Raw genomic sequence first — 24717 nt, forward strand, 5'->3', positions numbered from 1 at the left:
TCCAATCTGAAGTTGCAACATGGCCGTTTGCATAGATTAAGGATACACAGGCCGGCTGAGATCTGTTTTTGTACAATGCGCAGTCAAACGCGTCGTGTTCAGACTGAACTACTTGTTTTGCGCGCACTATACCATCGGGCAGACGGATAATTGTAAGAATAAGACGTACAGTACGCGGCCAAAAGTACAGACAACAGATTTGTAGAACACTGTCTCGGTCGTAGAGACCGACAAAGCGTCATGTGGGTATGAGTGACAGAGACAACGCTTTGCAAAGATGAAATGTCATTCGAAAGGCCGATGTTCATCACTTTTGGCCGCGTACGTACTACGTACATATCTTGGGTTCATTTGTCTGAGCCTAGCTTTAGGTAACCGTTTCGAGCCATAACGAAACAATACGAAGATGGTGAGCAAATACCGATAACGTTCGCAAATATCCTACGGTTAAGGAGGCCACGAAAATAAATCTGCAGTTACTTAATGTCATATACTTAGTACCTACTGAATAATTAAATTGTAGGTAGGAATATTATGTTATGGTCAATTTAAAATCGGATGCTTAAGACCGGGATTTTTTTAGATGTCTAGAATATGCAGAAAAGTGAACCTCACGTATAGGTGGGACTTGGGAGTAGGCACAACGTTAAATGATATAATGGGGCCGATTCCCTTGTACACAATATCTAAACAAAACTAAAATGATACGTCTAAATCTATTGCTATCCCTGTCATATTGTTGCTTGCGGAAAAGGATAGCACTAGATTTAGACCGATTAATTTAGTTTAGTTTAGAGATTGTGTTCAAGAGAATCGGCCCCAATGTCAGAGAAGAGATGATACGAGTGCCTACCTAGAAAATCTACGGCGGATTATTATATAATATTGATACTAAAATAAAACGCGTAGATGTCGTTTTATTTTGTGGGTTCCTTCACGCGCAAGGAATATAACGTCAGTGCTTAAATTATCACAAACGATTGCGTTTTATGCAACATTGACCTAAGACTAATTTTATCCAATTAGCGACTTTGAGAGGTTGTCGACCTTTGGGTCTACCTACTAAATATCGTTTAACCAGAAACTGACCCATGGGACCTATTTGCTATGTGTCACGCGGTATTCTATTATAATGCGGGGTATTTATCTCTAAATATATGGTTTGAAATAGAAATCAGCTTCTCAACTCTGAATTTTTTTTAAAGTCGATGCTGACTGGTACCTAGATATAACTCAAAACTAATTAAGCTTTCTTTATTTTTGCATAACGATATGTAGGTAGACTAGAATCTTATGAAAAATAGGGAAATGCAATTCCAAAGTTAGCAACACTGTACTCTGTGAATATTAATAAATTCACCACATAGTACTATATATATATACACATAAACAAACCATATATTTAGAGATAAAGCGCATTTCCCGATTTTTCATGAGATTCAGGTCTACCTATAACGACTCAAGCTGGGTTTAAGTTGACCTATCAAAAAGACTCGTTCCCATTCCACTCCGTCTGTACTCTGTAGGTATGCGTTGGGACTTGGGACTAAACAAATGTACCTATATCGTTAGATTGAATAATATTGTATTATTGTGTAAGATATTACAATAAATACAGTGTTATTGTAGGGACATTCCTCAACCTGTGGGCTTTAATAACCTAGTAGCTAACCTAGTAGGTTGATATTTTGGCGTGTCTCTAAGGTCGGGCCTTCCATTAGGTGCGTATTTGTTAAACGATGATGTATTGCTATTTAATAATGACATACTAATAGCATCGTTTTGTGTGGGATATTCGCGTCTATGACCCATTTCCTGTCGAGGTCGTCCTCCGAATACTTTGGCTTATCATTGGCAAGCTTGCAATTTATCACGATTTATGATCACACATCCCTTCGCTAATAAGGCTTTGAACGCGTCGCGTGAAGACTGAAAGTTGTCACATGAAAAGCTGTGAAATTGACTTAGTACGACGTCAGGTTTACAGTTTATGATAGAACGTTCACAATATGAGTTACGCGTGTTTATAATTTAAATTAGCCTAACGGCGGTTACGGACTCATCCGATCCGAGTCCGTGAAAATACGCTCCTTTTTGTTTTGTATGACAGCTTGTGACATATGTCGTACATAATCGCTGGCATTCTCACGGATTACGGATAGAACTCGGATGACGGAAGTGCAGTGCGTAATCGCCGTTAGAGTTGAATTTTCAACAATCCTTTCTCAGCAGATGTCGGCGTCGTGGTAGCTATTATCTGCATGCCAAATTTCGACCCGATCCGTCCAGTAAGTAGTTTGAATTGTGCGTTGATCAGTCAGTCAGTCAGTCAGTCACCTTTTTAAATATATTTAGATTATAATCCTTGGTAACTAGATTAATATTCAGTGCTGAAGGAAGTGAAGACCAAAGATATCATGCGTTCCATTTTTGCAAAAATAAAAATACCTTAATAAGTAATTTGAAGGTGATTCCATGCTGATTCTTAGCTCCATGTTCCATAAGAAGGCAAAACACATAATTAATGGCGTTTGAATGACTTCCTATACGCCATAATTAGACCTGGGAGTTGTGTTTACACTTAGAATGCGTACAGTGCTTACTGCCTTATATAGGTCTGTTTGCTTGTGTTAGTTATACGGAAGAATTAATGAAATTACTTGTTGAAATGTAAAGTAGGTAGGTAGGTACATGATTTACTTGGTAAAGAAGTATTTAAATGGTTAATAGTTAAAATGCACTGCTTTGTATAACGTATTTAATTAACTCGGGCAATATAGGAAACTGAAAACAAAAGAGTTGTAAGAAAACTTGGCTAATATTCGTTAAAAAAAAACTGTAGTCTTATTTGGCTTTTTGATAAGAAGTTGATCTAAGTGACCCACCCAACCTTGTCGGTTATAAAACTTGATTAGCGTTTAGCACTAGACAACTTTTAATTCCGTGTCGTCTGCATGGATTTAGATTTCCGTGGAAACATTTCACTTTTCAGGGATAAAAAGTAGCCTAAGTTACTCTCCAGGTCTGTAACCTATATATCGCAAATCAAAAAAATAAGTTTACGTATTACTCCGTTATGACAGTGATTGAAGGAAACACCAACTTACACAGCTTAAACAAGCACACTTTCGCATATTTATTAATTTTACTAGCTTATACTCGCTACTTCGTCCGCTTGGACTACATAAATTTCAAACCCCCATTGAACCCACTTTGGGGTAGAATTTCGAAATATCCTTTCTTAGTTGATACCTACTCTTTACAAAGAACACATTTTCCATGTCTCTAGGACAAGCCGTTTAGGCTGTGCGTCGATATATATAAGTCAGTCAGGACTTTAAATTTTATAATACAGATTAAGCAAGTAGAATAATTAATTGCAAATTACAATCATCGTTTTATCTGAATTTATGATGTTAATAAATGCGACGGTTTGTTTGGCGGCGCATTCAAGTATAGACCGTATCATCATCATCATGATTAACCCATCGCCGGCTCACTACAAAGCACGGGTCTCCTCTCAGAGCGAGAAGGGTTTTGGCCATAGTCTACTGGCCAAGTGCGGATTGGATAGACCGTATACCTAATATCTAATAGCCCAATCTCCAACAGTAGATGCATGCTGTGGGATGGACGAGGATTGTTATCGTCGCACGCAAAACTTTGTAAAATGAAGTTGTATCTTTTTTATTTGATTTTTCTCTCTGGATAACTGGGTATCTTTTCAAGTGGTAAAGTGATTGGTCAGTCTTATCTCGAATCCGCTTGGCTACACTCCGTGAGAGGGAGTCTGCCGTAAAGATCTTTGACGAGTTCCGGTACCGAGCGATGTGTTTTGAGATCTTACGGTATTGGCAAGAATCTTCCTTTTTATTCGTATAAACTTTTACAAGTGCTTACGAATAGTCGGATGCATCTACCACTGGTTCGGAATGCCTTTCCTGCCGAGAAGAACCAGCAAGAAACTCGGCGGTTGCTCTTTTCAAATAATTATATTGTGTGGCGTGTATTCGTATCACTGAGTTGCTAAGCTTAGCTACCTATGTCTATGAAAATCCTTCTGGTGGGATCTACATTAAAAACCAATAAAAAAAATCACAAGTTTTTAGGGTTCCGTAATCCGTATCCGAAAGGTTCTAACTACTTACTACACGGGACCCTATTACTAAGCCTCCGATGTCCGTCCGTCTGTCTTTCAGCGGGCTGTATCTCATGAACCGTAGTCTATACTAGGTAGGCGTTAAAATGTTCATATGCAAGTAAAAAAATATACCCAGTGTTATATCTTGTGCGATGGCACGGAACCTTTCGTGATGCGAGTGCGACTCTCACTTGACTGGTTTTTTTTGCTAGAGCAGTTGTATATCGATACAATATGTAAAATAGTAAGTTTCTCGTTTCATAATAGTTAAGTAGGTATTTAGCTTAGATCATTCAGTTCTTGTGTTATGTTCAAATACCTACTTAAATAACTCGTTACTTTACATATATCTACGAACATAGTATTTAAACTAAGCATCGATAAGTTATAAAATTATATAAGACGTTATGAGCAGGTGTTCATTTAAATATTTCAAGCTACGTTAAACCCGTAATAAAATCCATTATTTCCAAGCGCCGACCACTATTAAATTAATGGTGCTGCGTAGTGATCTAGTGTGATGTCATTTAATATTGTGATGATTATAATAGCTATTAACCTATTTCTTTTCTATGAAGATTAGGATGGTAGTTGCGTCCGCCATTACGCCCCTGGAATCGGAAGTTATCTACTGAATCAGCGTTTTTTCAGGTATTCTAAATTCCAAAATATTCTAGTGAAATACGATGAATGCTATATATTCATATTGTAATCTACACTATTGAATACAAGGTAGTTGCGTCCGACATTCCGATCCCGGTATGTGAAGTTGACTTATATTTCTATGCATAAATAAAACTGGCGTTTTAACAGGTGTTCTGATTTCCAAAATATTCTAATACACTACCTGCCACTACTGAATATAATATATTAAAAATGCTTGCTTTAAGTACTGTGTGCATAAGATACGTGCATATAAAAAAATAACAGTTTGTTGACTGAGGTGATGAGGTCCCTGAAAAAAAAACCGGCTGAAAAAAAACTGATAATAATCCTCATGATTGAACAGTTTTCTACACCATAGCTAAGAACCATTTCGATTAAGCAAGCTTTAGGTTAATAGGTTGTGTGCACATATTTTATCTGCAATGCGCCAATAACTAAAAAAAAGATTCCGACGAATTGAGAACCTCCTACTTTTTTGAAGTCGGTTAAAAATAACTGCCCATTTAATTTAATAATAATGCGCAAAAATTATATTAGGATAAATGTTTCTGATGTGGTTATGTTATTTACTACAATTGAATATTTTGTTATTTTCTATAATAAGGTTTTTATAACTTAACAATTAAGGATATCTTGTTCTTGATGTCTTGTCTATATTAAATAAAAAAAAATAAAAAAAATAGAAATGTAAGACAAGGTATTCCATTCCGATTTCCGATCCAGTGGAAGATGTATTTGACGATTCAAAAGTACTGAATAAAAATATTTTGATTTTGATTTTTGGCGTTAAAAGTAAGGTAGAGCCGTACACATTATTCATTCACCTACCTACTGGTTATCAGACAAAACAAACGCAATAAAATTCGCATCTCCCTAGATAGATATGATCTAACCCCACTTATCTCAATTTGTTTACAGCTCCACCATTTTATATGATGCTTCCTGTTAAACGAAGGAAGGTCGGCGTGAGGATAAAAAAAAATGAGTTTTAAAATTGCAGCTCTCATTAGAGTAATTCGAAGATTTGCTCAGCGGAATATTGATCATCGCAGTTACTATATATATATATTATGTACCTGCGTTGTTTGTCGTATGTGATTTGTTCATATTCCAATCAAAATCTGTCAAGTGCGAGTCGGACTCGCACGCGAAGGGTTACGTACCATCGTACAAGAAATAACACTTAGTTCTTACTTTTTTTTTGAATTTTCATGGCGGTCATTTTGAAAATATTATAAAATATTTGTTGTTATAGATGGACGGACGGACGGACAGCGGAGGCATAGTAATAGAGTCCCATTAGCGTCTCTATAGATTTGAGTTCATAGAGCGCACTTTGACTTTGTTCAAACTTAAGATACTGTTAAAAGAATTATATCGCCTGTCTATCTGTCTCGTTTTAAATAAAACTTAAATCTGAGAAAAGTCAAAGTGCGTTCTATAGATCTCAGCCTTAGTCACTTTACTAAGAACGCGATTGCTCATTCTAAACTATCTTTTAGCAGTTAAAACAACTAAGTAAAAAGTAGTCCGCACTCACGCAAGCGACGCACCAGACCGTGACGTGTGAAGACAGTGAGTTATGCTGTTATGCACCAAGTAGTTCCCGCCTTGCAACTAGAGGCCGTCTGCAAGGTCGCCATTTTGATTTGTTATCATTGGGTACTATTGAACATGGAATTGGAAAGCTTTCAGTGCTCTTCAGCATCGCCCCAATGCTGGCTTACGAGCTGATATAGCATATTATGTAAGGGATACCAATATTTAAGACCTGTCATTTTAGTGTAGTTGGAAGTCTGCAAAAGAATTACTTACTACCCACATTACGTAACCATTTGGGCTGTTTAGGACATCATCGTTCTAGTTCGTTATCTGGAGTTACAATTTGTGAGTTATTAACGTTCTCTTTTCAGTACATTACCCTTACAATATATTTTATATGTAGAGTTCCTTCAGTTCATTAAATTTCCTGTCGGCTCTTCAAAAATTAGCATTCTGTGATAGATTCGTTACGTCATATATCCTAACGAGGTGTACTCGAGAGGCATGTCGAGACTTCATTCGATCTTAATTATACGTTTTGGTGCCTGAAGCATTTGAATAATTTACTGGCTGGTTACTAGTACGCTTCTAATGAATTCCCGATATCGATAATTTCTCGTAACTACGTATTTATACCCGATTACATGGAAATTGACAATTTGATGTAATCTGAAATTACTCGGAAATTGTAATTGGAGGTTCCAATGCAAAAAGTGTCGGTCCATTATTGTTACTTTAAAATGGCAATGCAGCCTACTGGCTAAACCTTACATTGAGCTATGTCGGTTACTCTAGTTCTCCTACGGATCTCCTCATTTCTGATTTGATCACGTAGAGAAACTCCAAGCATAGCTCTCTCCATCGCCCGCTGAGTGACTCTAAGCTTTCTTATGAGGCCCATAGTTAGCGACCAAGCTATTACTTAACTATACTTAATTATGAAGCCCCCGTAGTGCGTACATACGCCCACGTAGTCACAGTAGATAGGACGGAAGGCAATTGAATAATTTCGCATTATAATTGAGCGTGAAGTAACTGGAGTTACACGAGAAACAAAAAGCCTCACTACGTAACATGTAATAACTGTTACAGTGCTTATTAACTATCTGCCGTCCTATTACTAAAAGCCGTTAACTGCATAAAGTAGTTTTAGAGTTAGGTATATCCAAAAAACGTGGGATCATTCAAAAACTGATTGTTTCTAAAAAAATAATGCTTTTGTAAGGCAAGATTTTTAGTTAGTTCTTAGTTTGGTTCTACGAAATGTTCTGTACAAAACTTGTTCTTGGTTTGGTTCTACGAAATATTCTGTATGAAACATAAGTTTTTTGAGAAAATCCCATATTTCATTTTTACTTTTACTTTTACTTTTCTAATGTCTTAGATTCCTTTATGAACGTTTGCGTTTAAAAATAACTGGAATTAAGACAGCTTAGCTTACCATGTTCTGTGATTTTGCAATAATTATTGTAATCATAATCATTCATTTTGTTAGAATATGTTACGTGTACATTATTATTTCCATGGGTTATACACCTGGTTTAGATAGATAATGCAGTATTCTCAAATCTTAATGAAGGATAGTTTATCAAATACCTACTAGTCTTTTTCCGAATTGCCAATGGTGACAAAAACCCGACGAAAAACTATAACAATGGGCATAACAGTGATTAGCGATATCTAAGTAATAGAATAGCCAGTAATATGCGGTAGTTTTAATGCATCTAATTATTTAAGTTATTAAGTAACTAGTTGATAATATAGATAAATTCGCACTGAACTTAAGTAATCTTTAAGATAAAAATTCAATACAGTGAGAACAATAATGTGAATGAATTGCAAATCTAAAAATGGTCTATAATTACACTAGAGGTGACGTAAGATAGTTACCGAATAGCACTGCCTAAGAGCGGTTACGCACTTACCCGATCCGAGTCCGTGAAAATACGGATATAAAAAACTCGGACCGAACCCGGATATTGCTTACGCACTAATCCGATCTCTAATCGAAAACCTAGCTATTCAGTAGACATCTTTGACATATCTACGACCTACGTCATATGTACGATTTGAATCCGAGGCACATTCGAGATATTTTCAAGGATGTCAGAGAGAACTCGGTTGATGGAAGTCGGAGAGAACTCAGATGATGAAAGTCGGAGCTAGTGCGTAAGCTACCATACAAATAGTTGTGACTACTTCGTAACGTATTTTCACGGATTCGATACACAGGACCTAAAATAAAAATCATCAGCATTATCATGTAGAGTATTAATATGATAGTACCTACTAAGGTATTATTAGTTTTTAAAATACATTTCAGTTAAATTGAACCTAACTGGAGGCAATTTTACAAGCAATCATACAGCCGGGTGAACTGTGAAATGTCAGCGGTAAGCACGATTCTAACCCACTTTTATAAGCTCCTAGAATCGGTTTTACATTAGCGCGGGTAAGGTATTTTAAAATAGACATAGGGTCGACATAGGTCAGATTTCTTCATACATTGTGGTATTTTCACTGCTTACAATTTCCCACCTCTCGTTGCTCTATTGGCTTGAATTCCCAGAGATGACAACCAGCGAGCTAATCACATCGATTGCAAGGATCCCCCAGGGCCCAATCCATCGAAGGCTTGTTTAATAATACTGGTGAAATTTGGAGTTAAAGTTTTTTAGGAGACTTAGATTTTAATAAGAAAATTTACCTACGCTCTAGTCATACCTCGAGTTGTACTAAGACTAACTACTAATGGGTTAAATTAAATTGATAATTTTTTAAAGATAAAGTAGCTGAGGATCAAATATCAAAGTTCACTATTCTCTGAAAAAAAAAGTAATGAATAAACCGTAAAGGTGAGTTTTTTATCTTTTAGAATTCTATTGTGCTTTTCACCGGCTAGCTCTCCCATGTGGGTGTAAGCGTACAAGGTCACCGCATCTCGTTAGTGCCCATTCAGGTGTTTTCCTTTGCGCCATCTGTGAATGAACGAATGAATAGATTGTGTGGAGGATTATGTGATGAATTAATATTTTCTTTTGATTCGTATTGGATTATTTTGTCTATTAATAAATTACTATCGATTCAATATACCTATTGACTTATCTTTTAGAACTCTATTGCGCTTTTCACTGGCTCTCCCATGTGGGAGCAGTGAAGCGTACAAGGTCGCGCATCTCGTTAGTACCCATTCAGGTGTTTTTTTTTGCGCCATCTGTGAATGGACGAATGAATAGATTGTGTGGAGGATTATGTGATGAATTCTTTTTTTGATTACCATAGGATTATTTTATCTTTTAAAAAATTGCTATTGATTAAAGAAACAGATTTTTCTTTTTACTCGACTACAGAAGGGTGTGGTGATTTATAAATTGCTTCTTAATTGACTCAAGCTCAGTTTGCTTAGTATCTAATAGCTTTTAGTCCTTAAAGTAATATCGTAAACCCTCCAACAAGTTGAATTTAACACACTTATTTAGAGTTATAAGAACTTGATAAACTATTCGTAATTATCGGAAAAATTCTTAATGAAAAATGCATCGCCCGCGTCAATCATGCAAAAAGTACTCGTAAGTTATTAGATTCAGTTGTATGCCTCATCATCGTACATTGTCTTTCACTTTTGCTGTAGTTTTTAACAGATGATCGAATACACTTTTACGTAGACTTTCTTTTTTAATGTGCGTGTATGTTAAACAATATGCTTCTCAGACAATGGTGCCAGTGTGTGTGTTCGAGAAATATGGTTAAAGTATATGTAACTTATCGGTTGCCAAGAACCATCATGACTTCGAGTAGGAATTATTATAGTCAGTAACTACTAACTAAATCTACACTAATACCTATGGGTAATCTCCAGATTCGATTCTGAATTTTTTAACTGGTTACATACATAGATGGCTACATTATCCTCGAGTGCTATTATAGGCTATAAATTATATCACGCTGACGAATTTTGAATTGGTTTCAACTAAGGTCTGCTGATCAGGCTTTGAATATATTTTTTTATTCACAGATGTAATCTGTGATTTTGCCGTCGTCGGACGGCATAGTTCACGACAGTTATGAAACTTGCGCTTCACCTACACTGACAGGCGTCAAATGTTACCTACATACGCTAGGTAGGTATAAAATGACTAGGACCTAGGTATCTTTGATTCCACGATAAGAATTATTACTTTCTACTTCCATGATTTAACTTCACTCCTAGCCTAATATTTGAAAGATATAGATTTCAGGATCAAACCGAGAGTTTACTAACTCTAGTTCACTCTGCCGGGCCGTTGAGTCAGTCAGCTAAAATAGATGGAGTACGCTCATAATCTAATGCTGTTACCAGTACATCCACAACTTATCTATATAACTTTCAAATATTGCTTAGTATTCTAGCTTAGCAATAAAACTGGAGAAAACAAAACAATAAGACACGCTACAGTAAACTGACTCTGACAATACCGTTAACCCGACCATTAACGGCGATGGCGACAGACGACCGGAAACATTGCTATCTTGGTGCCGGATACACCAGCTCCGAACTGGTCAACCTAAACCTCCATTTTAGGACCCTATAAAACCCTATTTGGAGACTTGGCTCTGCGGAATCACCTTTATAAAGCCTTTATGGGCTTACTACTGTGATTGCAGTTATTTATAATCATTATTTTATCAATTTAGGCATGTGATTGCTGTTATTATCCTCATTCATGCAATACAATTGTTACAGTACAAAGTGCGAGTCAGGCTCGCGCAAAGAGGGTTCCGTACTGCAGTCGTATTTATTCGTCATTTTGCACGATAATCAAAAACTATGACGCATAAAAACAAATGAAAACCTGTTTCTTTCATATGATACCCCACTTGATACATAGTTATCTTACTTCAAAAGTTGAAAATACTAATTAATTTATTAGTTCATGACCATAATTTAATTTTTTTTGTATGATGTAACCCTAACGGTTTTCAGATTTTTCCCCGAATGTCTGCTGTAAGACCTACCTACCTGCCAAATTTCATGATTCTAGGTCAACGGGAAGTACCCTGTAGGTTTCTTGACAGACAGGCAGACAACAAAGTGATCCTATAAGGGTTCCGTTTTTCATTTTAAGGTACGGAACCCTAAAAAACTTCGGATGTCGTTTTTCCCTAAAAATGTGATCATACTTTTATTCTGATTCATAAATTTAGCGAATCAAATCACAATAATTTTCAGTCTCAATAATTTACAAAATAAATGCAGACAAAACGAGTAAGACAATCTAATTAAACGATAGAAAGTGTGAAACATCGATATCCAGCGGTCTTACCGGTTCAAAGTGAGCTTGCTTTTAACAGATTAGATTGCTACTTGTCCGTCACTTTCGGTTTCGACTAACTGCCCAACAGTATTAATAGGAAACCAATTCTAATCTTGTTCTATTACAAGTGTACAATACATTAATAGTAGGCTTGTATACACCGTGCTTGTATATATGACAATACGTGTGACTTAAGTAGTAAAGTATTGCACGGTTAGGTAGTGCTGAAAAAGTTTTATTGGATAAAACTCTTTAAACACTATTTGAAATTAAACTTATTGCTTACTTATATTAGTAGCTCTTTTGAAATAGGTATATTAAATACAGAGTGCCTGATTTAGGTATCCTTTTTAGTGATGATGTGATCGTTGTAAATCAGCCTGAAGTTGACATAAAATACGAAATCAGGGGGCACGGTGGCCCTCGCGACGGCCAAGACGAGCCCATTGATATTTTACTACGAAACGAATATTTATTTCTTTGTCTCATTCACTAACTTAGTTGTGTCTAACCATTAAATAATAATTTGTCTTTGTCCTTTTATTGTATTCATGAAAAATAATAATATGTTATATGTTGTATGTAGCTACATTGTATATACAAATGTAATATACTGGGTACCTACTCGAGAGTGAACTTACCTTTTTATTAAATTGTTTGCTTACAACTTGCAAACCACTTTCGATCTCGCCTTGTACACAACAGTTTTTGTTGATTTCTTGTTGTATGTGTGCAGTATAGTCGTTAGTCTCTCGAGTGCTGGATAATATTATATCTGAAAAGGTGCAATAGTTACTTATGTGATACCAAATTCTCGTGACCTGTTCAATTCATTGGAATGTAGCACGTTTAGTGAAAGGTTCAAACGTTTTATTTTGAAACTAGATGATGCCCGCGGCTTCGCCCGCGTGGATTTATGTTTTTGAAATTCCCGTGGGAACTTTTGATTTGCCAGGACAAAAAGCAGCCTATACGTAGCAGCCCGTCCCCGGGATGCAAGGTATCTCTGTACCAAATTTCGTAAAAACATTTAAACATATGATTCTTTAAAAATCAAATGGGATCATAACGATTTAGGAATACAATCCCTTACAGCATTAGGGTTGAGAAGTTGGGTCCTCGAGTTCAACGATAAAGTCTCTACTTGCTAGGTACAAACAGACAGACACAAAAATTTTAAAAATATGTGATTCAGTTATGGTACCGTTCAAATAACCATTCGAACTTAATATGAAGTAGTTATTTCGAAATTACAGCGTCAATTTTATTTATTAGTATAGATATCTCCTTTAAATGCGGTTCTTGTTCTGCAATATTGTTCATGTATGATGACGGGCAAACACCTAGCATCAGGTATTCATTACCTGACGTGCTTGCTTGCTATTCATGTTATGTTAGAAAAAGAAAAGAAAGTCCCCAAAGCAAAAGGGGAAAAAATTCGATCGTGTTTTTTTGCATTCAAACTTTACCTCGCAGCATTTTCCCATTCGCTATCGTATTTTATAACTCTTTTCAACAAAAATTTTATATTCCTTGCCGGAAAGAAACTTTTACAATTCAACTTCTACAATTTAGTCGTAGCTGTAATTTATAAGTTAGATGGAAAAGTTCATAACGTAGGCACGATGCGTACAGATATGACTTCCGCGCTGGCGCCGGAAATACCTTCTGGCAATCAGAAAGTCGTACCTACCTGCTGAGTGTCTACGCAATCCGTCAGGTTTTGTTGTCTTATGTTACTACACTTCCGTGGTACGTTGCACTAGAGAATACCTATAGAGGTGTAACTTATTAGGACTTGCTTTTGCCAGTAGTTTTATCAATAAATTCTACTTTAAGTAACTACTTACTTAAAACTTTACTAGCCTTATTGCTTGAGTATCTATCTTGAAATTCTTATAAGTGGCACCAAAGATTAGCGCCAGAACGATCTATATCACAGATACGTCGCTTCATTGAAAAAACCGTGCAAGATGATTCATCCCGTTATCGAATCCCCCCCGTGAAACATTTCTTGGCGTTTATGCTTAGTAATGGAATATTGTAGTATGTAGTAGGTACTTAACTTCCAATAAAGGTTGTACCTTTCTCATACGCATAGCAGTCATTGTCAGATATATATCTCAGATCAAAATAGATCATCATCACAGGCGTGGCAAGAGAATCGTATTCGTGACCGCGGCCGTAATCGTGACATGTCTACTTGAAATCGCATAATAAATAGCGATGCTTGATGAGCGTGTTTCATATTGCTAGCTTGTTGCACAAGGTTTGCTATTTATATTGTTGCTGATATAGACGAGCGAACGAGTTATTTGATGTGCTCAGTAGGCTTTAGTAGTGAGAAGATTTTAATCTCACATCTTTGAATTCGAGCATCGAAACACTTCAGAGTTAAAGTAAAACGGCCTTTACTGTTTTTACATGTTGTAACGCTCAAGTCTGCCCATACATCTACACCCAGCGTTGAAGAACCTTTTCAGAACTAAGTTATGCTATTAAAATTCAATTTAGTTTTGGAAACCTCGTGGAATTTATAATATGTTACATATCAATTACAAGAGGTAGGTTTCTGGATGAATCCAATCTAAAAATCCAATGATCTCTTCCAGGTCCGTGTTGTCCGTGGTTTCTGGATGAATCTAATCCAAAAATTTCTTCCAGGTCCGTGTTTTAATCAGATCTTAAAACGATTTAGTTACAATTTATTGAGTCGGTATTGACATCTCGGTAGCAATACCTAATGTATGCAATCCTTTGATATATTAATAGAGTAGATTTACTTGTTAGTAACGAACAAACAGACTGTTAAGTAGGTAATTCAGATTATTCATGATACAGTTAGTGAGTTCTCTCCTCGACGATTTATCCGCTATTGATCACCGAGACCGAGAGAGCAAGTTGCGATTCACGACCGAGTCGATCATGCGTAAAAGACGCGATTGCTATTCGATTGACGGGATTCTTACATTCATGTCAGAAATGTGTAGTACGCGACGCGATTGAGATAGCAATCGGGGTGGGGACGCCCTGCACACCCGCACAGCCCCCGCGCTAACCCGGTGCGGGATAGCGCGGGTGACGTACAGGTGGGTCGTCGTTCTTCTTTATCGATAGACATCCACTGTTGAATATGGATCTCTTGCAACTTTTTTTTTTTTTTTTTATTCGTTATAGCGCTTGACCACGATCACACCTGATGGGAAGTGATGATGTGGCCTAAGATGGGACGCGTTTGCCTAGAAGGTGCCTATTCACTCTTGATTTAAAGATACCCGTATTATAATTGACAGGAAACACTGTCCTATGCCGCTTCTGTCCATTGACTCCCCCCAACTAATTATGATAAAGACTAAATAGAGGTAAAGGGAAAATGTCAAAGTTTTTAAAGTCGAATTTCGTCCCGTGAGAGTACACTAATTAACTATCCATTTTAATTCCACGGTCCAACTCGCACATGAACAATCATTACCACATAACAATTTTTAGTTTCTTCCATTTGCACAACTTAATAAATTACTTCTCACACAACTCGCTGTAGCTCGTTTATTAAATGCAAATGAAAAGGCTTTTGAAATCTACAGTTCTCTACCTGTACACGTGTATTTCGCTCAACTGCAGTGTGGTGCAGTACTCTAAATATTTTCTTTAGAAAATCTCAATTATCCATACTGAGTAATCCTGTATTATCGACCGGGTAGACGTCCACTGGATATAGGTCTCTTGTAGGGACTTCTACACGCAAGGGACTTGCGCTGCCCGATTCCAGCAGCTTCCTGCGACTCGTTTGATGTCGTTTGTCCACCTAGTGGGGGTCTTCCAACGCTGCGCTTTCCAGTGCGAGGTCGACATTCTAGCACCTTGGGACCCCAACGTTTATCGATTTTTGAACTATGTGCCTTGCCCATTGCCACTTCAACTTCGCAGCCCGCTGAGCTATGTCGGTTACTCTGGTTCTCCTACGGATCTCCTCATTTCTGATATGATGAAACTCCAAGAAGAGCTCTCTCCATCGCCCGCTGCCTCTGAGCTTTCTTATGAGGCCCATAGTTAGCGAAATGAAGTCTTCCGTAAATTATTGACTATTTATCAGTTGCCTAGGTTACGTGTTTTTATGCAATTTACGCGCGACAATGCTCGATACTGATTCGCCATTTTAAGACATACGTTTTACAGCTACCTACATCTGAAAAATCTGGTATCCAAGTGGCAACCCACACGCAAAACGCCTTTCAAGCACTTGACCCGATACGATTGTTCTGATTCTTGAGTAATGACTTTGTCGCCTTGTTGGTAGTCCTTACCGTTTATAGAATAAGGTTTAGAATAGAACAAAATATCTTTTTTCGTACGTTACATTGTTTCTAAGCACGAGTTAGCACTAGTGCACATTAATATAGATAAGACAGACTATGTGTCAACTGTCATGTCAAAAGTACAGTTCACCTTTAAAATAAGAACTAAAATCCACCTAAAATCGTACTTTTGACATTTCAGTTGATAGAGTTAAAATGGCGAATGAGTTCTCATTTTGTACGGACTATACGTGGCACCGGTGGCGGTTATTTGTGGCAACTTTTTGATATGCCCTCACTGATCACTGCTCAGTATTCGACAGGGGTCGAACTTGTTTGTGTAAGTGAGCGAGGGGTCGGTGACTGTACTAATCGAAGGACAGGACCAGCCAAAACCTAAAGGCTATATTATTATGGTGTAGTCAGAATCTTGTTTTGGATTTCCTGCTCTTTTATCTGAAGATTAAGTAATAGGATGAATAGATTTTTTTATACCGGTGCTAGGACCTAAAATGTGAAAGGACCGTATCTAGTAAAATTCCATAAAATAATAATCGGAAATTGCAATATACCGCTCTACCCATAAAAGGTTGTAAGCACCCTAGAGTTGTGCAGACTTTCACCGGAGAAACCTAGTAGGTAGGTTAAATTGAAACACTTTCTCGATCTAACGTCGTTGCCTCCAGGAGTTGCACGTTCTAATTAACCTTATAAAGATACTAGCTGATGCCCGCGACTTCGTACGCGTGGATTTAGGTTTTTAAAAATCCCGTGGGAACTCATCAATTTTCCGGGATGAAAAGTAGCATTTCATCAAAATCGGTTGACTGGTTGGGCCGTGAAAAGCTAGCAGACAGACAGCCAGACACACTTTCGCATTTATAATATTAGTATGGATGGATTATGTGTTACATTGTGTAACAAGTAATTTTGTGATGTTTGTTAGGTCGTAACAGACATCACAAAATGAGAGCTGAATAGTGCAGGATTCTTGATATGGTTTGTATAACCGGGTGGGTTGCACTGGAAATGTCCTTGAGTTTTAGCGCACATTGGCTATTATTGCATCTAATCCTCTCGAAGAAGCGAGCGTCACAGAAGAACCGCGTCAGCTATCAAATGCTTCCGTCTGAAGTCCTATCAACCAATTGGCTTCTGAGTATCTCGATGGAAGCTTAAACTGCTCAAAATAAGGCTCCATACAGTCATAATGATCGCTCAGATGATAGTAGCCAACGGACGTCTCAAGTACAGTACGCGGCAGAAAATAATGTCACATCGACCTTAAGAACGACATAGCGGATTTGTAGAGCATTGTCTCTGTCGTTGAGACCGACAAAACGCCACATAGGTATGAGTGACAGAGACAACGCTCTACAAAGCCGAAATGTCATTCTAAAGATCGATGTACATTATTTTCTGGCGCGTACTGCGCATTTTCAACGTTCTTAATGGGCACAATTCGTAATCGGAGCTTATTTTTTACAGCTTAAATATTAATAGGCATGATCAGGATGATTTCTTGTTTTTTTTTCAACTCTACATTATTAAAAGCAAAGTGCTTAAATAAACACTTGATTACAGCATAGGTGTTAGCAAAAAGTGTTAATTTCCTCTGGCCTTGGTCAATGTTAGAGATAAGTATTAAAGGAACTGTTTAGTATACTACCTACTAGCACATAAGAAGATAATATTTGTCAGATTACGTGTAGCTTCTTTGTAAAAAATTCCCGCCAAGTGCGAGTCAGACTCGGGCACCGAGAGTTCCGTACCTACTTCAGTCGTATTTTTCGACATTTTGCACGGTAAATCAAAAACTGTAATGCATAAAAATAAATAAAAATCTGTTTTAAAATGAACAGATAAAGCCTTTTCATATGATACCCCACTTGCTAACTTTGAAAGTTTTTTTTGTGATGTAACCACAAATTCACGTTTTTCGGATTTTTCCCCTTACGTGTGCAATAAGACCTGCCTACCTGCCAAATTTCATAATTTTATTCTAAATCAACGGGAAGTACGGGTTTCTTGACAGATAGACAGACGAACAGACGACAAAGTGATCCTATAAGGGTTCCGTTTTTCCTTTTGAGGTACATAACCCTTAAAACATTATGTTATTTATAAAAAATCAAAAGTAAATCAAGTTCAATAAAACCCCAGACGAAGGTAACACGCTCAGTTTGGCATTAGTTCAGTCCATGACCGTGAACTAAAGAAATCTGACGATCTGATCGACATGAAATTGTAAAACTGGTGTAAATTAACATTAAATTCCTTTAGCGTGCCAGGCTTGTCACTGAAGTCTGAAGCTTTATAAAGCGTACTCTGCCTTTGCTCAGCTTTACTTAGAGTTAAAGCAAGACATAGGTTTCAATTTATCTCAGAGACATAAATCTGTCTCATTTTAATTGTAACAAATCTGAGCAAATGCGAAGAACGCTACTCAGCCTAACAGTTACAGTGATCGCAATCGCTTCTAAATGGACGACATTTTCTTTCTATTGGCGAAAAACAGTTGCACCAACAATACGATAAATTCGGTTAAATTACAAAAGTTTTAATAAGATAATCATTAATCACAACTACCGTGCTAACTCCCCGGAACATCATACAATCAGATGTTATCCACGTTCAATCTAACGTCATTTTGAAAATATCACCATATCGATCTAGCTGAAGTTCGTCTCATCACGATTTGTCAAATACCAGCTCCAATTTTAACCTAAATTCAAAATCGTAGCCGTCACGCTCGATTGAGCACCGTATTAATGCGATTCCGATCACTAGGTCATACGAGTGCTAAAATCGTAATCGCCAGATAGTGGTAAAGACCGTGAAAATTACAAATTGGACCGTATTATACTGCCAAACCGTGATGACTAACACTAAAAAGCTTAAGCTATGTACATTTGTAGGAAGTTAAATAGAGCATTTCTTAGGATGATGGGGGCTCTACGATCTCTTGAAGGGATTTCCATATTGCACTTTCTCGTGCCGCTTGTGTGCAGCAACTCGCTGCAAATTGTTTTATATCTACCTAGAGGTATAAGGTTTAATAAAACTGCCATACCCTTCCAAGTTTCATCATCACTTTCCACCAGGTGAGATCGCACTCAAGGGCTAATTTGTGACGGAATAAAATAGTAGATTGTATCATAAGGGAACAAAATAATATTATTACGGCGAGGGCGCTTGTTTGAATCCAGAGCGTAGCGAGGGATTCCTTAGTACAATCCTGAACGTAGCGAGGGATTCAAAGTACGTCGCCCGAGCCAAAAATATATTTTGCGTCCGAGTGATACACTCTACTTTTCATCACCCTCTATGAGGAAATAAAAGGCGCCTCATATTTTATTGTAATATTATTATTTACCGACGCGACACGACACTAGTCCACGTAAAAAAACAATTCTTGAGTTATATTTATGCTTTCTAAATAATTTATCAAAAGTGTTAGCTGTGCCGGAGGACTGAAATCCGAATAGTAATAATTGATCCTGGTTCTACATTACCATTTCCACTTTCTAGTGGTTAAAACCTAAGACTAATAAATCTCATTGTTTTCTTTAATTCCATTCCTCTTCGCTTTAGCAACCTGGTTAAATACCGGGAACTGCTAAGACGAAGAAGACTTATTTTTCTCATAAAAATAATTTTCTAGTCAACCAGCATTGAAATCTCTTGTGAGCACCGTAACATATCAATATCCAATAAGTGATAGTGTGTTGTGCAGTGAAAACAGTGAAAACGCGCGGTTTTGTGTGTGCTAGTGATATCAATGTGAGCGCGAGTAAAATGAGAAAATGGCGATCATCGGGCCACGGAACAGCATGCCTGTCATTAAGGACAGCCTGCATATGCCGGCCTATGAGGTGAGATGACTCTTCTTTAACGATCCACATTTTTTAAGGTGTAAGCCATCGACAAATCTAGCGAAAGTTCTCTGCAATAAAATCAGCGCCATATTTGCGCGGACACAACGCTGAAGAAATTTTTAGTTTGATTTACCAACTGAACCCTTGGATTTACCAACTGAATACGAGACGAGACGACATATTATATCGAGACACACATGACATTTACTTGCTTATAAAATTCTGCTTATAAAAAAATAAAAACGTTCAGTCAGAATTTACAAAAAAGAGGCGTCACCTGCAATTTGTTATCAATGATAAGTGTGATGACCCTTCTCATTCTGAGAGGAGACCTGTGCTCAGTACTGGGCCGGCGATAGTGAATGTGATAAAAAGGTGATATATAATTAGAGCTTTAGAATTTCTCGGGCAATGTAATTATTGTGGCCGCTTACTTTGTTATAACATGTACTCGTAATGAGTTCATACGGATGAACTCCAATCTTCGAATACAGCAAAACTTTTCTTGAATCCATACTGATATTATAAATGCAAAGTGTGTCTGTCTGTCTGCTAGCTTTTCCAACAGCAAAACAGTTTAACCGATTTTGATGAAATTTTGTATAGAGTTAGCTTACATCCCGGAAAAGGAAAGAGTTCCCAAGGGATTTTTAAAAACCTAAATCCACGCGGACGAAGTCGCGGACATCACCTAGTTTCTAGACACGACAAAGTAGTAAGAAAATTGGAACGAATATTGGTTAAACTCTAAACCGCAAGAGTTGTGATCTCTTCCGAAACAAAATCATCAAGTGCATCCACCGAGACCTAGGCAAGATTAATATAAATTGTTCGCATTCTATCACGTAAGTTCGTTCACCTGTCTTCCATTGCGGCCAAGCGGAACGGGTTAAGTTACACCATTATGGGAAGTTGTTTCTGATGGGTGACCGATTTCGATAATTTCAGTTTGAATGTGAGATATTAAGTTTCTGATGATCTCGGGTGACTTGGGTGCGTTTATTGTAAATATTTAAAGCAAAGCTAAGGGCCTACTAGCAGAGTGAGCTAGAGTGAGAGAACTTTCTCTTAGGTTTGATCCTGAATCGACGATAATAATATGTCAAATTTTAGGCTATCGTGACGTAAAATCAAAGAAAAATAGGGCTACTTTAGGGCTATAAATAAATAAATAAATAAGCCTACCTCTAAATTTTTTTTTTTTTTTTTTGTATAAATATACTTTTTTTTTTTTTTTTTTTTTCAAATTATTAGGTTTTTTTTTTTTTTTTTTTTTTTTCAAATTATTAGTACCTTTTTTTTTTTTTTTTTTGTTTTTTTTTTGTTTTCAGAGGTCATCCCAAACGCGGGCAAAGGCCTCCCCCTTTTTCTTCCAGGTATCCCTGTTAGCGATCAGACGCGTCCAGAGCGCACCAAGGCCATCAAAATCCTCCAGATCTGCGCGCCAGCGCGTGCGGGGCCTGCCACGGCGACGCGTTATGTAGCGTGGACACCAGACTGTGCTCTCCTGCGTCCACCTATTGTACCACTGTCGCATAACGTGACCTGCCCATTTCCACTTCAGTTTTCTTGCTTGTCTTATAGCATCGATCAACTTGGTTTTGTTCCTTAGACATTCCTTCCTTAATTTATCCGCCAACTTCACTCCAAGAATACTCCTTTCCATTTTCCTTTGCGCTATCTTAACTTTCTTTACCTCATCTTTATTTAGTGCCCAGGTCTGTGCTCCATATATCAGAATTGGCAGTATACACGTATTAAATACCTTCGATTTAATGGAAAGTGATATTTTTTTGTTTTTAAAAATGTATTTCAGACTCCAGTATCTTTTCCACGCATTCGATATTCTTTTGTTTAGTTCGTCGACTTGGGTAGAGCTCTTGAACGATATAGTTTTTCCTAAATATGTAAAACTATCTACTGTTTCTAAGACATTATTTTCCAGACTTATAGAGGTCGAGCAACCTGTGTTGGACATGATCTTAGTTTTACTTTTATTCATTTGTAAGCCAACTTTACCACAATATGTATTTAGTTCGTCTAACATTTCTTGTAACTCTTTTTCATTGTTACTAAACAACGCGATGTCGTCTGCGAATCTTATATTGCTCATATATCTGCCATTGATTCTTATACCTCTGTGTTGCCACTTTAACTCTCGGAAAATATACTCCAGCACGCAGTTGAAGAATTTTGGTGATAAGCAGTCGCCTTGCTTTATACCTCTCTCTATTTTCAGCGGATGTCCTAACTGATCAAGTTGTATTCTTGCTGTACTATGCTCATACATGTTTTTTAGCAGCCGGATATATTTATGTGGTATTCCGTCTCTCTCTAGGGCTTGCCAGAGGTAACAGTGCTCTATTGAGTCGAAGGCTTTAGTAAAATCAATGAAGGCGATGTAGAGCGGTTGTTTATACTCCTGGACCTTCTCAACCAGTTGTTGCATTGTATGTAGATGATCGCTCGTACTGTAGCCCTTACGAAATCCTGCTTGCTCGACCGGTTGTTGTGAATCTAAGATAGGTGTTAAACGTGACAGTAAAACTTTTGCAAAGATCTTGTATATGTTGCTGGTCAGAGTTATTGGGCGATAATCGTTAACGTCATTGATACTTCCTTTTTTAAATAGTAATATAATTGTAGAGTTCAGCCATTCGGTAGGGACAGTTTCTTGCTCTAGGATGTTATTAAAAAGATTTGTTAACACTCTACCTAGCTGATTAATGCTTTAGGGCTACCTGCTTTAAATGTACTAACATTTTGACACCTGCCAGTGACGTGGAAGCCTCGACGTGGTTAGAAGTTCCCTAAGGCCCGGTATCCACCTAAGCGGAGAGGAGAGGAGATGCGTTCAATCGACCAATCAGCGGGGCGATTGTCTAAAACCTGCATCAATCATTATTACAATCTCAATTGTTCTGATTGGCTGAATTTGTGCGACTCTTGTTGCCACAATGCATTGTGGCCAATAGTGAGCGAGCATTAACCAATCAGAGATGATTGCGATCGTGACATTGTAGCTGTCAAACAACCGCGGTAGGGCCACTGATTCAAAATAGATGACGTGAAAAAAATATCACGTCATTTTTTAAAAATCGGATTGGTTTACATTGTACACATCTCCTCTCCGCTCCGCTTAGGTGGATACCAGGCCTTACTGTCGTGAACTGTGCCACTAGTAATAAAACTTGCAGATACGCTGTCATTGTTATGTCAATGGCAATTTCTCTGCAATATTTTAGTAATATAAAACTTGTAGAAGTTTTAAAGTTTTAGTTAACAGATTTCTTCGAGAGATTTTGGAAGCTGCTTGCTTTAGGACATTTTGATCTACGGCTGGGTCCGTATTATACATAGACAATAGATGCGTCCAAATGTTGAAATTAAGTAGACCACGCGACAGCAACAATCACTATTGCTGTCGCATAGCCTAACGTTGCCACAACGAGCTCGACGAGTTTTGTCAGGGTCACATAAAATAAAGACGCCTGGTATCAGATTCGGCGCACACATTAACATAATGATCTTGACGTAATTCACAAACATCAGTCACTTGTTGGCTGGCACGCTTTGGGGTAACGTGAACTGGATGCTTAGTCTGAAATCTATGTATAGAGCGCACTTTGACTTTGCTCAGATTTAAAACGAGACAGATGTCAATTTGTCGCATAATTTTTTCTCGTTTCAATAACTCTACCAGTAACTTGTCTCTACATAAATCTGTTTAGTTTTGACTGGCTGAGAAAGTCAAAGTGCGCTTTATCTAAATATGTAAAAGGAAAAGGTGACTGACTGACTGACTGACTGGTCTATCAACGCACAGCTCAAACTACTGGTAGGATCGGGCTGGGCATGCAGATAGCTATTATGCCGTAGGCATCTGCTAAGAAAGGATTTTTGAAAATTCAACCCCTAAGGGGGTGAAATAGGTGCTTGAAATACGTGTAGTCCACGCGGACGAAGCCGCGAGCATAAGCTAGTAGTTTATATGTCTCAGCCTTAGTACTCACATGCTTGTTTTTACTTGATCTTAAATAAGACAAGCGTAATTTCTTTGCTATAACAACAGATAACAACATATAAACAACTTAACCTCCAATCCGGGTTTATTAGTCTTGGGATGACCCTAATATGAATCAAACGCAGTTCCGATGTCCACAGTCTTATATTCAGGTACACTTGTAACATCCACTTAGTTTATATCTAGCTTAATTAATCACCTAGTACTTATATCTCGCTTAATTACTTTTATATCGTCCATCTTTTTTTTCTCGCTCCGTCCGTCCGACGCCGCTACCACTGTCACACCTCCACTCACGGGTGACAGATGGCAGGTTTTCTGTGTTGCCTACAGTCGTCCATCCTGCTCCAGATATGTCCTCATATCTGACCACTCGGCCTTCCAACCGAGGGTAATGCCCTCATACCCATAACTCAATAGGAGCAACATAGAATACCTTAACAGTCCTATATTATAATTAATATGATTAGTATAATAATTCCTCTAACAGATCAAAGCTAACATTGTTAGATTTAACAAGTGCACAAAACAAGTGCCAATGAGACCTACAAAATACTGGTATCAATAATCATTATGTACATTGCAATCAACATCTTTAAGTCTAATTCTTATAAATACACAACAAATCACACTGAGATAAGTAAATAGTAAATACTATAAGTCATTCTGATTTAAGCTTGATATTAAGAAAATTGTATGATCTAGTTATTGTTAGTGATATACGTATACAACCAATTCACAATAGTATAATCAAATATTGAAATCAACACAATTTATGTTAATACTTAATACAAGGAAATTATAGTGAAATCAATAATTTTATTTTTAAATATTATTATGAACTACATATTCTTCAAGTTTGTATTTGTATTTAGTA

At 37.4% G+C, this 24717-nt stretch overlaps 1 protein-coding gene across 12 annotated transcripts in view; it reads left to right on the forward strand.

The window, feature by feature from the left end:
- The window catches only part of Wdr62 (WD repeat domain 62), a 105257-nt gene that overhangs the window by 22532 nt on the left and 58008 nt on the right, over positions 1-24717 (forward strand). For 3 of the 12 annotated variants that reach the window (XM_069500679.1, XM_069500680.1, XM_069500682.1), the window contains exon 2: positions 19603-19813. The exons of the other annotated variants lie outside the window; for them this stretch is intronic. In XM_069500679.1, the coding sequence (XP_069356780.1) occupies positions 19745-19813 (69 nt within the window). In that variant the 5' untranslated portion in view covers positions 19603-19744. The remainder of the gene's footprint in view (positions 1-19602; positions 19814-24717) is intronic. 12 annotated transcript variants of the gene reach the window in all.

Source organism: Maniola hyperantus, chromosome 9 (genome assembly GCF_902806685.2).
Source record: "Maniola hyperantus chromosome 9, iAphHyp1.2, whole genome shotgun sequence".
Taxonomy (NCBI): domain Eukaryota; kingdom Metazoa; phylum Arthropoda; class Insecta; order Lepidoptera; family Nymphalidae; genus Maniola; species Maniola hyperantus.